Here is a 16,815-nt window from a genome sequence, read left to right on the forward strand (position 1 = left end):
ACTGTCACACAAACGAACCCTGAGCAGGAAACAGCCTGCCGCGCTCTCAGCCCGCTGGCAGCAGCACAACACCCTCCGTCCCCCCCAGCTTCAGCGCGGGCAGAGCGAGGCAGCGCAACCTCACAGCCCCGGAGCATCAGCGCGGGCTAACCCCAGGTTAGAGCATTTGGTGCCGAAACCTGAATCTGTGAAGAATTGAGGAGGGGCTGCCCTTTACATGTCTGATGTTGAAACAAACTGCAACTCCGAGGTTTCTACCTCTAGCAGCCGAGCCTCTGCCGTGATTTCACACTGAGTGTTCCTGCGAGCGGCAGTTCTGGCTCTGAACGTACGCTGCTGCTTAGGCAGGCTGCTCTCCGCACCCCACGACACGCTCTGCCGACGAGCAGGCAGGTTGAAGTACAAGCTATGTAAAAAAACCCAAATAAATGAGAGGAACGATTTTTGCAACTGAGGGTTACAAAGTATCAAGTGCTACTTTCATAGGGGACACAACCTGAAATTTCCGTTCCACGAGCCTCCTTCAAACAATCTGATCAAAATACCTTTTGCTTGCATGACTTTAGGGTTGCAGTTGAACTGTTCTTCCATAATTAAAAGATCGCTTAATATTCCACAATGCCCTCCAGATTCATGGTGACACTGTCAAAACGAGAAAACCTGATCTCATTATCCTAGCAGTAATTAAAGAGATTGGCAAAGCCAACTTCAGTTAATTTGCATGGTTTGTTTTGGCTCTGAAAGCCCGACAAGACAACACTCGGTGAGATCTCGCTTGGGTCTATCTTAGGATGGAGAGCACTGTATAAAGTGAGCAGCATCCTTACCTTAAATACTCGGTTTCTGTTTTCCCATTTCAAACGTTAATAAGGCTATTACAGAAACAGGACTCTTGAGAGCTGTTAAAAACATGTACGATCACACTTCTTTCCCCCACCCCACTTTTCTTTTTGTAAACAGACTGCTGCTCATTCAGGGCCAGTTAAAACAAAAGGTTAGGAATAATACACTGCAAAGGAGTTGGTTGCATCCAAGTATTTACACCTTCCTGACCTCAGCAGCCAGCCAAAATTTAGAGCCCTGTTGGCTACTTCTGTGTAAAGGCAAGCTTACAGTGGAGACAGCCACTTATTTCATGTCACAGTATTAATGTAGAGAGGATACTCTAAGTCCTGGTTCCCTGAAAACAAGAAGAATAAATAAAACCATTCTTTTCTCACTGCTCTAAATACCACACACGGAGAGGTTACAGCCAGAAAACGGGGAAGGCATATGTGCACTCATCCAGATCTTAGTAGCTGGTCTGAGGCATGAAACTGTTGTAACTGATGACCCATCTGTTCTCAAATAGTGTCTCAGAGATTAAGAAAATTAGGTTTTAGTACACTGGAAGGAAAAGAAGCCCTCTTCATCTGTACCTCTCTGGAAACATTGAGACCAGCTTTGGTTGGAGCAAAGAGCCCAATTTAATTTACAAAAGGCTTTTGTGAGAATAGTCCCCAGTGAGGAGCAGGTGCAGTGGAGGAATGCAATGCTATAACCCACTGTTCACCTTGTGCAGCACATGCTGACTTCTTGCCTCAAAACTGATGACTGAAGGAGGTGGCTTCTGAAAGAAATGCTTGTAGCCTGCTTGAGATACACCTCTCCTCTACAGCACACGGAAATCCAAGCCGGTCCATCTGTGCATTTGCTGTGTACTGAAACAAGGCACAAAGATCCCAGTCTAAGTCTGGCCACAACAGTCACGTTGGCCTACTGCTATGCCTAATCCAACAGGTCTAATGGCCATGGGCATGTATAGCTGCGGTAGCGTTTGAAGGACATGTCCATGGTCTGTCATTCTCTGACATGCTCCTGATGCAAGCTCCTGCACAGTCCCACCGAGTCCCTGCTGCTCCTGCAAACGTCATTTTGAGCCCAGCTCTTCAGAACACACATTCCTGTTTGGTTATTTTTACAGCCAGTGAGAGAAGAGAAACAGCAATTTTCAAAGCCTTGTAACACATACAGACCTGAGCAAAATTTCATAGAGAGACATCTAATTCCCAAGGCTGTATCTGAGGCTGCATTTCAAATGCCTGCTGCCAACAGTAGCTGAGTAAGAGTACTTAGGAGAGCATGAGTGATTACTTTAGAGTGGAAATGTTAAAGCAGCCTAAATATAGAGGTTGCTACCATCTCTGTGCACTCATTACCATAGCATCACAGTCTTAATTGTCTTCCCTGTCTCACAGCAGAAGATCAAATATAGCGCACTGCAAGAAGAGAAAAGTAATGCTGAAAAACACTTGTCGCTAAACACCCTTCTGGACTGAGGACCAATTCCAAACTCAATTCCATCAACTGCAGACAGCTGAACTGGAGACATACCACAATTTGAGCAAACAGCACTGATGGCCTTTGCTTCATCTGTGTTTTCGTGGACCGTGAATATTAAACTCCATTTCTGGTAGAGAAGCCTCCTACAGCAGTTTTCAGTCAGGGTGAGTTACTTCATGACTATACTGAAAGGCTGCACATGAAAAGATGCAGCCCACAAAAAGAAAGGCTTTGCTTGAGTCCCGCCACAAGTGAGCAGTGATAGGTTGCAAGGAGGTTTTCCTCGCATTCTGAGTCTTCTTAGCAACGAACAGTTTTTCTGCATTGCTAGAGAAGGAAACTGAGTCAGGAAAAAAACCCAACCCAAAAAACCTCTACTAAAAGGTGGTTAAAGACTTCTGGAGAATATCTTCATCTCTTCTTCAGAAACAATCTTCATACCCAACTACCAGCAACCAGTTACAAGGAAGTTCACTGGAAAGCACAGGTTGGCATGACCTATATGCTCTGCCTTGTAAAAACACTAACTGTATTCAACCACAAATTTCAGACAGATTAAGCATAAGACATCCCTGATATGTATCCACGAAGCCAAGATACTTGGCATCATCTCTCATGAGTTCCCTCTCATCAAGAGGGAAAAAGCCTCTAAAAATCTGTGAGAGTGAGAAACTCTCCTACTCTCCCAGTGCTGGCGTAAGACTTTGGGGTGTGTGTATAGGTATGTCCGTTACAGAAACACCCAGCTTGGCAGCTTTCAGAAGACAAGATTGATTTTATGGAGATTTTGATTGTTAGGGCTAAAATTTAATTTCTTGAGCTTTCCTAACCTTCCTCTAACCAAAGGGAAAAAATCCACTTAAAAAGCATTTCAGGAAGACAAAATCCTACGTGCTGGATCTGCAACACACACACAGCTCCGCGATGTTATGGATTCCCCATAACCCAAAGCTGCGCTGCCTTAGATATTGACCACACGTCATCGTAGCCAGAGGCAATGCCGTTGGAGCTTATCACCATCCTGTTCAGTAGCTGTAGCAGGAACAGAATAGTTATCAAATGAAAAGATAGTCAATCAGAGACTGTGAACCCCAGAGGAAGTTCCTTGGAGTACGTCCAGTCTTCTTAATGCTATTGGTAGTTCCTCACAACTGGTATGCAGCTTATAATAATTAATAACACCAGGTTAATATGCATAATAATAACGCAAAATTAGTATGCATAATAATAACATTTTTAGAAATAATACAGGTTAGTACGCATTTCTCCTTTGTTCCACAGTCAGTACAGTTCAACACGACTCTAGCAACATCTGGGACTGGAAAATGTCTTTCTCTGAAGAGGGAAGTCCCACAGCAACGCTTCATGGTTTTACCAGAGCAGGAGCTTACCTACAGAGTTGCAACCTTAACTCTGCACGGCATCAGAACATGAGCAATGTATGACTAGCTCTTAAAAAACGAAACAGAGAATGGCATATCATTCTGATCACAAACGCCGAGCTCTGCAAAAATCAGAACTTTTCATTTAGGTGCTTAAATAGAAGTGGAGTTCTGCTGAAAACATGACCACTGCTCTCCGTGTGCCTCAGCTGTGGCAGAAGGATGATGCCTTATTTTTTTTAACTGCATGTTAGAAGGAAAAAGCAGTACTTGCAGTATCATCTAATCACACCTCAGGAATGACGTTTCCCTTCCAAAGAATTACAGAACTACTTTTCGCTCCAAATGGATCTTGCAGGTAAGGAACACAATTACATCCAGTGGTTCAAAAAGATGTGTAGAAAATTGGAAGTGGGATCCCTTGACCTGCCAGGTAACACCTCCTTTCTATTCTTAAACCTCTTCCATTTTAACAGGTTGTCTCCCAGTCACCATACGATGATACAGTAAAAATGCCCCCTGCAATCCTAGCTGCACTCCTGTTAAAATATGTACTGCCACACACTGGTTTATTGATTCAAGGAAATAAATCTCTGCTGGAGCTAATATTGACTTTTGTTATGAAAATGGAAGTGAATAACTAACTGAATATTGATTTGAGAGAGGAATGATATATGATAAGTTAAAAAAAAAAGATTAAAATAAAATTGCCGCATGGAAAAGAATGCTTCCAAGCAACATTTTTTTAGTCAATTCCAGACAACAATTACCTGATTATTAGGAAAAAAGAGTCTGTTGTTGCCAAATGTCTTAACAGCACTTATGAATAAGACAGATGCACATTCTTCTCTATAGGTTTCTGTTTATGAGACCTGTTGGGGATCCTAAGGCAGTTAGGAGCTGGCCTGCTAACCCCTGTTGCAATTCAGGTACTGTTCCTGATGTGAAAGGCCCTCAGACCGGTTATGGGCTGCCCTGGTGTGCCACAGCAGCATTACCATAGCTGCAATTATCAGCTCTCCTCACAGCAGGCCCACGTGCAAAGGGAAGGTCCTTTAGCAGGCACCACATACGGTGCTAACATCACCATACTTAATAAGCCTAATTAAAAAGAAATTCAACACATACGTTTTGAGCAAATGGGGATCAAATTCTTGGCCAAACGAAAATATTAACTCGTTTGGATAACTGTGTACAGTGATTTGGTTGGTATAATGATGCCAAACCGTGGTTCAAACCACAGGATGCAGTACACGCTGTGGACTCACCAGTTTCACCGCTGTGAACAGCCCCCTCAACTCCCCCCCAAGCTGCAGCCTTTACAGCAACCTCTGCACGGCTGTTCCTGTACAAACTCCCTAGAATCCAGCGGCAGTGCCCTGACGGGAGGTCGGTGCGTTTGTACAGGAACAGTCTCCAGTGAAAACAGAGAAGGTTGGTCCAACGACAGCCCCTCTGGGCAAGTTGCAGAGATCAGTTACTGAGAGGCCCTGAGGAGTCAAGAGCTTTACTTCAGCAAATCCAAGCTGGAGCACCACAGATCAGTTCCTTCAAGCTGAACTTTAGGATCAGCCAAAAGGCAGAATGCAGATTTTTGAAAGATTTAGCTGGTGCCCTTTCAAGAGTCTCTGGAGAAGTTAGTGAGGACGCCTTCCTGCTCTTCAATCTGTTCAGCAAAGTGACAATCCTCACATTTGCATTTTCTGAGGTACGCTGGTCACTGCCAAAACTCTGCTGCCGAGCACAGGCCAAAGGCTTTCCCCTGGCAGCTGCATGCAAAGATCACAGCGCCCCAAGGCAAGAATGCTCCAGATGGCTCTTTTTTTCCTTTGTAAATAACTGAAAGCACTATGCTAACTGCTTCACCGACTAGCCTCTCCGCTGGCCTGGTCCTGCTGGCACTGAATTTCTCCAGATAGACGGAAAGACGCGGAGGCTCTGAATTCTGGGTCACACCCAGAGCCGTGTTTTGCAACAGCCACACGACTGCCCTCGGCAAGCGAGCAGGCTCGGGATTTCTGTGAAAACCACCAGCAGTGACGTGGCCAACGACAACTGGTATTTGGGGCCAGCGTTCCGAGCACTGCGTTTTTAAACTCCGGCTCCAGCAGTGCACATGATGACAAAGTACAGAGCTTAACACAGCGCCCCGGGAGAGGGGGACTCCTGCGCCAAACCACCCCCACACAGGGACTCTGCACAGCCAAAGGCATGCGTTTAACAGCTTCAAGCTCTGCTCATCTTCAAACTTCCAATGTAAAGACCCAAAGGCTCCCAAAGGATACCTTTTAAGATACCATTTATAACCAACTCAAGGCTGGAATATTTTTGATTGTTCTTTGGCTTCTGCAGTATTAAATGTTTAATTAAAAGACCACCCATATTGAAAAGAAGTACAGTTTAAATGCTACCATACTCTGTTAAAGTGAAAAAAAATTTCTCCGGGGAAAAAAAAGCACTACTACAAGCTAAAAATGAAAATAAGTAATATTTTCCTGTTTTCAAAAGAAGAAATACTTCTTCCCTCTTAAGCAGTAATTTTGCAATAGTTCGAAACCTGACAGAACTAGGAATCAGCCGAAGTTCGAAGGCTTCATCCAGTTTGAGACATGGGAATATGCTTGGGGGAACAGCCATGTGCCCTTCCTGAGTCTTAAACAGGTTTGTTTTCTTTTCCACAAGGGCACAACCTGGCAGCAAGAAGCACCTTGGCAGGTTATGGCTGTACACAATTAACTGGGGCTCCCCAGATAATCAATCCCTGGCACTTTCATAAGTCGCTGGGGTGGAATAAGATCGTTTTCCCTAACTGCACACCTCTTCGAAACTGTACCAGCCTCCATATTCCCTACCGGCTCTCCTGTTCCAACTCATTACATTTTATACCTCCCCACTCCAGACTTAAACTGAATCCGAGAGCTGCAGCTGTCAATCACTGCTCTGCTCTTGGAGCCCTTTCACAACCCACAGCCTGGACCGAGAGCTTCCCAAGCCTGCATTTACCAGCACCACCATGTCCAGCAAACCGCGCCACGATGCAGAGGGCTCGTTAATACATCCTGGGGCTCTAATAAGCACGTTGCACATTGTTTGGTACTTCTGCTTCATCTCCTCTGACTGAAATTTTAATGAGGTTCGGAAAGAGAGGCTTCACTGGGAACTACCAGGGAAGTGGGAAACCAAGGATACTTTTTCAGAGATCTTGGAAACAAGCAAGTAACCAAAAGGCATCTGAGCACACGAATTTACATCAGTAAGAGAACTGAAAGCTGCACGTCTCTTAATCTTCTGTGTGCCAGAGGGCATAAGTGATGGACTTCTAATTTTATGCAGACAGTGATACAAGAGCAATTTGTTTCTTGTCAATCTGATGCGTCTTCTGTGAGTTACAGAAAAGACGAGAGGAAAAGAAAAAAACCCATGACAGAAATTCTTCTGTTGTGGTAACAGGCAGATTAATAAGGGGTAGGACTGTTACAAAACTGCCTCTTCATTTAGAGCAGAATATAGAATAGGCTATTTCAGTTGGAAGGGACCTACAACGACCACCTAGTCCAACTGACTGCAGGGCTGACCGAAAGTTAAAGCACGTTAAGGGCATTGTCCAAAAGCCTCTAACTCGGACAGGCTCGGGGAATCAACCATCTCTCTAGGAAGCCTGTGCCAGTGTTTGACCACCCTCTCGGTACAGAAATGCTTCCTGATGTCCAGTCTAAACCTCCCCTGCTGCAGCTCTGAACCATTCCCACCCATCCCGTGGCTGGATCCCAGGGAGGAGAGATCAGCACCTCCCTCTCCACTTCCCCTCCTCAGGAAGCTGCAGAGAGCAATTTCGCTATTAAATTGCCAAATCTAAACACAGAGCGATTGTGAAGTTGGAACAAATTCAGAGACTAGGACGAAATACAGTTCACTCAGAGATAATAAGCTGGTTTCTAGCTAGTTATCTGGTTAAATCCAGTGGCTCAGGTGTTTTTACTTCCTAATCCCAGATACGCAGGCGCGTGGTTAAAATGGTTCAGCTGATGCAAGGAAATTAACTGGTGTGCTTCAGCTATCAGATGCATTTTCAAGGCAGAAGCACAAGGGTCCTAGAAGGGCCCGACATCCTGGACTCCAGTCAGCCAAGTTGCAGAAATACATTTTATTTCTGCCACGCAAGCAAAGATCAGTGATGAGTGTTGCGGTCTTTGCGACTGCCACACGACTCGCCGCTTCTCCACGTGCATCACAGTGGCTGACAAAAGTTGAAGGGGAGGAGAGATGGTGTAAATTATCTTTTACTAATCTTTCAATGTGAAAAAATGTGTTCCACTTCACAGAAAAGAACCCTCAGGCAGAGAATTAACCAGAAAAGACAACAAATTAAGGAAAAGAGAACAGGTTAAAAGTATAACTCAGTTTGTCCAGAAAAGATACAACCCTTACAATGCAGATACATTTCTATTAGTGTAACAGCAATTTTACCTACCAGCCTACCACCTTATCAATAAGCAAAGCCTACAAAGCACGAACAGTGGAAAACATTCTTAAGTTATCTCAGAAATAATTAAGAGCAAGTTACCTTTCGATCTTCTTTAAAGACTTCGGCAGCAGTTGTAAAATGCGGAATGGCATTTTTACAGTGGGGACACCCTGTTTGACACAGGAAGAAAAAAACAGCATAAACATTAGTTGTAAAGAAGATACTGGGACAAACTCAAAATACAAGCGGTGAAGTGGTGGAAAATTTGTATTAAAAACAATCCTTGACAAGAATTATCCAATTCTGGGAAGAGCAGGACAAGGCATCTGTAGACTAGGTGTCAGCCACATGAACTTCAGCACGTGTTTAAAATCCCTCTGCCTTCAAGCAGTTTAAGTGTGTAGTTAGTTACACGACACCCCATATAGGGACCACGGTGCAGGGTTTTTTTCTCTGTCAAGAGCCCCTTAGGAGCATTTTAGGATCTCCAGCCACAAACAGACCAACCATTCCCCCACTGCTGCACCTCCTCGTGGTTATTCCCACGTAGGTTACTACTGCTGTTGCCACAGATACCAGCTACAGTTGGACACAGGAATAAAGCCAGAGCAGTTGTGAACAGGAGGAGGTTGGAAGTTGGAAAGGAAGTCGCCGGAGTGTAAAGAAGTGTTTGGGAACTGCTTGTGTTAGAGCCAAGCCATCAGGAACACAAAGGAGAGGAAAAGAAGTGAGTCCAACAGGCTACACATCTCTCACTTAGGGAGAGCAGAGGTTCGGTCCCAGGTTAGGGTGACAGCTGCTGGCCTTCCTGGAGACTTTCCTCCTGTTCACCACACACAGGCAACCCCACGAGAGTTTTACAGACACAGCACACAAGAGCCCCACAGCTTTGTGCTGTCACTTGTTCGTACCACCACAGCACTGAAAAGAAGGCCAGTTCATCCCTTGCTTAAACATACAATGTTTTACTCAAACATTCCAGAGTAGGCACAGAAGGAGAACAAGAACTGCTGTATTGATTCAAGATTCAGTGCTCTTAATTCAGAAGCAGAATTTATTGTCTCCGTTTAATCTAAACTACTCTCAAAATATCAGTACTAAGTAAGGCTTTGAAAAGGAAAGTACCTGCCCATGCGTAACAAATTACTTTTTTCAAACACAGCGTAAGGAAGTTGTACCCAAGCAAAGACTCAGGACATTATTTTTTGCTGAGATGCAAAGAAGAAAGCAATGGACACACTTCTGTCAAGCCTGTGAAACACCAGCGAAGGCAAGAGAGTTCATCCTGCTATTATTTCTGGATAGGAACAGAACAGACCACAGATGGGTTGCTCACAAGCTCCAATTACAGCTTATGCTGCTGTTGTTTACCAGTATTTTACAGTGATGAACAAGTGGCTGTGTTACTTGTAAGTCGGCAAATGCTCTCTTAGGAGGCTTGCAGCTACCCTCTCATAAACTGCACTCACTCCTTTAGCTGACAAGAAAAACAGTATCTGTGCATAAACACTGCACACCTCTTTCCACAAAGAAAAGGCTGCACACCACTTTCATCTTCAACGAAACGCAATTTCATCGCTTACATGCACTCCTTTGAATTTGAGAGTATTTTTTTCCTTCAGAATAGGATTTTGACAGCACTGCAATATAAATAAATACACTGAGAGTCTATGCAGTAACTAAACATTTCAAAAAGTCAAGGGGACATTTCCTGGGAAACTGAGGCACTTCTGCAAGTCCATCTGAGTGGCTCCAAATGCTTTACGCAGCGTAACGGCAGTCTACTGCAATGGCAGCCGTGTTTCAGCGGGAGACAGCACAGGTCCTCTACAGTTGTGAATGGTTCACTTTGAGTCGTGCGGCATTTGCCTGGGAGAAGACGGTCAAGAAAGAAAAGGAGGAGGTGGAGGAGGCCAGGGTTCCCAGCTGGTCCCATGTCCATCGGCCCATTCTGGTGACCCATCTTCTCTCTCATCACTTGCCTGTCCTGTCTGCCTGATAGTGAAAAGCCTTCGGGTCAGGCCTGCCTCTTGACACAGCCTGGAGAACTGCCTGTACTGTGGGGTGCCTGCCTCACTTGACTTAACACTGCTCTACACAAATAGATCAGAACTGGTGACAACATAGAAGAATAATTCCAGAGACAAAAAAAACCCACAACACACCACGAGAACAATCATGCACCCTGAAACAAGAACACTTATTCCAGTCTACATGCTTACATGCTGCAGTTTACTGGAACATACTTCCAACTGTTACACTAAAATATAAAGGCTCCTAAAAACACAAACCTTTCAGGTTCCCCTTTCTGCTTATGGTCTTGAGCCTGAAATCTAGATTTCACCAAACAGTAACTTCCAAACCTTCAAAAAAAAGATATTTCAAGAGAAACATGAGACTTCATGTCTTCTTACTCCCCTCTAACCCCCTTATGATACATCGGTCAACGTGTTTCCACCCCGAGGGTGCTGGATCTGCAGAGGATCGCTCTAATATCGAATGACACAAAGCTACCTTCAATTACCGATCTGAAGCTCCATCCCTCCTCCCCGCACTTCTCTCTTGGCCCAGCCTCCTTTCTTTACTGCACTGTGCTTGCAAAACTAAAACACAACCATATGGCTTTTGGCAGAGCTGACTCCAAGTCCAGTAGGCATTTTGTTAGCCTTGGACATCCATCCATGGAACAGATGTGAATGCTACACTGAATTCCCAAGGAGTTTCAAGGAGTCACTGAAAAAGGGGGAAGGAGCACATCATATGGAACAGCAGAACTTCATCTGTTACAACTTAGAAGGATTGCCAAATGCAGCAAACACTTGGAAGGCACCCAACCCAGCCATTCTATTTAAAGCACACATGCCAAAAAAACATAAAAGCAGAGGTTGATGTCTTCATTTTGACAGACAGAAAACTTGTTCTCCCCATTCCCTCTTCACACCCACTATCACATATTTATTTTAAGTGTTAACACTCTTCCAGATTTGAAAGTGCAAAGAAAGGAAATGTACTGAGCACTGTACATGGGGATAGGAAGTGTGCAGGCTCCTTACAAAGGACATTCCAGATGGGCTGCAATGGAAAGAGCAAACTGGCGGCATCTGAAGGTGTGGGTAAGGTGTCAAGAATCAAAAGGTCCTGCCCCTTCCCAGCAGTATTTATAGGACAGTAAGTGACTATGGACTGAAGAAGTGGAAAGACTCATTTTAGATGAATAGTTTGGGTGCTGTGGTAGGCGTCCAGGCTTCCTACAAGGCCAAGAGGTAGACTTTCAATTGAGCAGCAGTAGAAGTAGCACTTCTGGGAGCACAGTCTTCTACCATAGGTGCAGGGCTTTGCTATATCAACGTTCTTTTGTCGTTTTTACGTTATTGTCAAAGCTGATCTCAACAGGATTAACAGCAGATGTGAACTGAACAGTAATTTCCTGTGCCTGACTTGAGAAATCTGAGAGAAATTTGCTCCTGGAACATTCAGCTTTTCCACAGGATCCCAGCACTGGCACTGCAAATCTCTAATCATTTCTGCAAATCTCGGGCTAACTTCATTTCCTAGTGCAGAAACACAATTGCATCACCTGGCAGGAAAGCAAGAGAGCTTGACATCTAACGCACATGTGTTAAAGCCATGCTCTGTCCCCCATCAGCACACCGTACAGCTTTACTACAGCCCTGGCCAAACATTCTCACCTCTCTGCACCCAGAATTTTGCACTCTGAAGGCTCCTCCGTGCAGCCTGTGGTGGTACCTGCTCTGCCTGAGCGCTGAAGCTGCTGGGATGCGGGCTGCCTGCTCAAACCACAGGTCTGTGGATACATATCAAAACACCTGCAGCAGAGAAGTTCCACGTTCTCTTTGCTTTTGCACTACAAACTGTAAAATTTTACATGAACACAGTACTTTCTACAGGGTTTTTTCCACCATTCATGCTTGTAAGGTTGGGAAGGGCTGGGCAGGCACACAGCACTACAGTCACAGCGGGCACCAGCACATTCCTCACCTTGAAATCCAAGAAGTTCTTGACTGATCCAGTACATGAAAAATATGGTTTCCGAGGGTAAAAATTCAAGAGGAATGACTGATGAACAGCAGACAAGGGAAATCAAGTAAGCAAGCAAGCAAGCAGGCTTCACTCAGACCCGTTATCTCTGAGGGAATCAGATTAAATCTCCTCTAATTAGAGGGGCGTTTAAAAGAAAGCTAATGGGTCTTTTGGGAGGTGAAGTGATGGAAAATACATAGCCCAGTTTATTTTCCATGGACCTGATTTACTGATAGCATGAACAACCACACAGTAGAGCATGTTCTCTGGGTGTCTTGGAGGAAAGAAGCAATGAGCCACCGTTGGTTTGGGCACGGAAAGGTGTTGGAAAGGCCAGCACAGAAGCTGGCTTCATCCTCATGGAAACGCTGGTTTGATGACTGAAGAAATAAAGAACTGCAGGGTCAAGCTGGATGTGGTTTCCAACATGATGACACAAAACATTTGTATGCGTGACGTAAAACAAAGATAGTGCACGGGAAAACCGAAACACACACTGAGTGTTCACATCCACTTGCAAACTAGGGGGTTTTTTGCCAAACAAAATCCAGACTGAGTTAAAAACCAACATAAACCCATTTGTCAGGTAAGGTAAGACAGACACAAACCTGATATTAAAAACCAAGCGCATGCTGTCCCAAACCTAAGAGTAATCAAGCATATGTTGTGGTAGTAATTCAATGAATCCACAAAAATAATATCCTGTATTCAGATTTGTAAACATTTCCCATAACTGCAGGGTCCCATGGGATGCAGAAGGGATGCAAAGAGAATTTCAAAGCAAAGAAGCAATCAAGTGAATAACCTACAACATTCAAATGGAGAATTTTTCATTGGACAGGGTTTCTTTTTTTAACCAAGTGAATTGTTTAGAGATGACAGCGAGTCACAAGAAAAACTCAGAGATTCTTGAAACTTCAATATACAGAAGTATTAGGACCAGATGGCAATTATAAAGATGTCTCTGGAGTAGTGCGTGAAACAAATGCATACTGTTGGACAATAGTCAACTTATTACCTTTAAAATAAAACTGTGAAATTTTGGGAATTGCCCAAAGGAATCAAGTTCTCCTTCCAAAAAACACAGGTTTCTACTTGCTTAAATATGAAAAACGTCCTTTAAATTACTTCATGCTTTGTTTAATTTGAAACTACAAAGCCCAGCGATATAATATAACCTCTCTACAGCTGAACAGTACAAGGTTAATTCAGTTTCCTTAGAAGAGTGGAAGCTGTATTAGCATAGCACATAGAAGAAAGGTGAAGCTGCTTTTAATGAATACAAATCAAACGCTAACAATTTGTACAAAATAGATAAAGGAAGCAAATGGACATCAAAGCAGTATCTACAGTCAGCACAGGTAATAATGATGTTTTAAGTATATAAGGGGCTTTAAATGTATTAAAAGCAAAAGAAATCCAAACAATAGCAGCAATATAGCTTTGAAAGAAAACGATGGAGTTGTCAAAAGGAACTTCATGGAATATATAAACGAAAATATTAAGTAGGTGTGGAGAGGGCCTCTGTGCCTGGCACCTCTGAAATGCTGTTTGCCGTTCTGGGTCCACAATCAAGAACGAATTCAAACTGGAGGGGGCTCAGAAGACCCGTAAGAAAAATAACAGGACTGGTAGGTGAGTTTTAAGGCAAAGGGAGTCAGGAGCTCAATGTGTCAATAGCTTAAATCCAGAGATTAAGAGGTGACACAAATGGAGAAAAGTCAGTCTGGTTTTCAGTGTAACAAGCTATTCAAGCAGGTGTCAAAGGCTGAAGTAGGTAACTCCAGAGCCCTCTGTGTGCTGAAGCCACTCAGATTCCACCAGAAAATTCACGTTCCCCATGACTAGTGATTCTTAGTCTAAAAGGAAATGGTTTTCTAACACAGATGCTTTCATGCAGTGGTTCTCCACCTGATCAGACTGCAGCCTGTCCTTGGCTCACATCGTCGAGCTCAAACTGCCACAGCGGTGATGCGGTTTTGCTGTCCCTGCCTCACCGTCTCCATGCGGCCGGGAGCTGCAGCGTGCCAGCACTGCCCCCGGATCAGGCGAGGACGGCAGCCCCTGCTGAGCACCCCCACTGAAACGGCTCTGCACCAGTGCAAATCAGGCATTTTGGCTTCAGAGAGCACTACCTTATATTTTTTCTCCACCATTAATGCATAATGATGTATAACCCCACCCATGTTGTTTCCGTGTGTGCTTTTAAGCATCTTGTACATAATAAAATCTGACAAGTAAAGTAACAAAGCAGTGTGCCTGTATTTTACATGAGATTTTGCAGAGACAGTTTAAACATGCTTACATTTTAACATTGTAGACTGTTTCCGTATCAAATATACAAACAAACTGTCAGTATTTTCATAGCAAAGTCCTGGCCAACTCCTGAGAGGAGATCTGAAAGCCCAGTGATTTGTGAGACCGTGGCATTTGTGCTGTCTGTGCTCTATCCTCAGCATGAGGAAGGGCTCTGCTCCCCCTTCAGCCCCCACATGCCTTTAGCACCTCTCAACGGGTAATCTGAAATGCTTTAACTAATATCAATTAATTACGCTTCAAACTGCCCCTAAGAGAGACAGACGTGATTATCCCCCTCTGTCATTACGCCCAAGGTTAAATGGAGTCAGGAAGAGGTTAAGTGACGCTCCGGGTTCCCCATCCTGCCCGACGGGGCGCAGGGCTGCAAGGTGCTCACTCCGTTCACTCAACTGCAAAACCACCGGCGCCTCAGCCCGCGGCAGGATGGAGCCCTCAGCGTGCAAAGCGCAGAGCAGGGAATGGCTTTCCCATTCCCCATCTCTGCTTGAAATCATCTCTGTCTAAATAACAGGGGGAGATAGGGCCCTCCGTTATGGGTTTTTAAATGACTGCAATTCTAAGCAAGAGAAAGCAGCGCATTGCACAGCTATCAAAGCAAACCCGGGAGCTTGCAGACCGCAGAGTAAAGCAAAGCCTGTTTCCACTTCAAGAGTTCCAAGTGATTAACTAGAATTAAAACAAGAATATTACTTGGTCAATGAAGGAAAGACAGGCCACAGACAGTAATTGCAGAGATAAGAGCTGAAAACGGCTATACTGCTTAAACTGACACAATTCATGTAGCTACAGAAGTTACTGAATCCAAGGGCAGATTTGAGAAAGGCATTTGGAGATGTTACCGAAAGGTTAATTCGCTTTTGTTCTACCAGTAGAAAACTGGAGGGGCTTTTAATTGAATATCTGGAACCAAAGCTCATTTTATGACATGACCTGACACACAGCATAATCGTATTTCCAAGGCACAAGATAGTAGTAATTGAAAGGTAGGGGATTTGTCCTTTGATTTGAAAAAGGTCATGAGGTTTTCAGTGAAGCATCGGGTCACCCAGGGCTTGCCTCCCCACTCTCAGCAGCAACAGGCAACCTGCTACCCATTTCATAGCCTCCTGGTGGGTTTTTTCCAAGCTATCTGCACGCTTTTTGTGTACCACTCTGGATATACAGAGGAGACAAGGGATACAAACCCCAAATCTTTGGAAACCAGAGCCTTAGACATGAACAACTGCAATAGCAGCAACAAAGTCACCAGAACAGGCTGCATTACACAGGTGGGAAGAGGAGAAGAGCTCGGCACAAAACTCCTGGGCTGTTCTATCCACTACAAAAGGCAAGGATAGGACTGACTGCAATGAATTACAAATGACACGGCAGCATTTGGCAACACGCAACCCTTTAAGATGGAAAGCCCTCCTGCAAGCAACCTCTGGACAGAAAGGGTTGAGGAGCAATAGTTACATGCAGAACAAAACATAAGTGTCATTTCCAGCAGACCTGGATTTTCCAGATAAACTGTGTCACTGCCCTGTGTGGCACAAACAAAGCTGGTAACAGTGGTTAACCAAGTCAGCATCAGTCCTGGTTAAAGCAAAACCATTTTGCCATCGAACATGCCAGTGGATGCAACTGGTGATCAGAAGATAAAACTGCCCTGAGCTAGCAGGGGATGGCAGAGTGCTGGGGGAGGCATGGTTTAGAAAAGGCATTTAAGATCATCAAGGGCAACCACTAGCCTAACCTAATACCACCACTAAATCATGTCCCTGAGCACTACATCTACATGTCTCTTAAATACCTCCAGGGATGGTGACTCAACCACTTCCCTGGGCAGCCTGTTCCAGTGCTTGGCAACCCTTGCAGTAAAAATGTGTTTCCTGATGTTGTGTTTCTCTTTGTGCCCATTGCCTCTGCCCCTGTCACTGGGGACCCCAAGAGCCTAGTTGTTCCCGGGAAAACACCCCACCCCCCGCCTCACTACAAGCTCCCTTCAGGTAGCTGCAGTAAGGTCTCCCTGAGCCTCCTCTTCTCCAGGCTGAACACCCCCAGCTCCCTCACCCGCTCCTCACAGCACTTGTGCTCCAGACCCTTCCCCAGCTCCGTTCCCTTCTCTGGACACACTCCAGCACCTCAGTGTCTTTGCTGTGGTGAGGGGCCCAAAACTGAACCCAGGATTTAAGGTGCAGTCTCACCAGTGCTCAGTACAGGGGAACAACCCCTGCCCTGGTCCTGCTGGCCACACTGTTCCTGATGCAGGCCAGGATGCTGTTGGCCCTCTTGGACACCTGGGCA

General features: G+C 44.8%; 1 protein-coding gene across 1 annotated transcript in view; it reads right to left on the reverse strand.

The window, feature by feature from the left end:
- The window catches only part of LOC104512395 (protein disulfide-isomerase A5-like), a 33,381-nt gene that overhangs the window by 4,666 nt on the left and 11,900 nt on the right, over positions 1-16,815 (reverse strand). Inside the window, exon 5 of the mRNA XM_010155359.1 lies at positions 8,269-8,339. Coding sequence (XP_010153661.1) covers positions 8,269-8,339 — 71 coding nt within the window. The remainder of the gene's footprint in view (positions 1-8,268; positions 8,340-16,815) is intronic.

The sequence above is a fragment of the Eurypyga helias genome, unplaced genomic scaffold (genome assembly GCF_000690775.1).
Source record: "Eurypyga helias isolate BGI_N326 unplaced genomic scaffold, ASM69077v1 scaffold16047, whole genome shotgun sequence".
NCBI classification, from domain to species: domain Eukaryota; kingdom Metazoa; phylum Chordata; class Aves; order Eurypygiformes; family Eurypygidae; genus Eurypyga; species Eurypyga helias.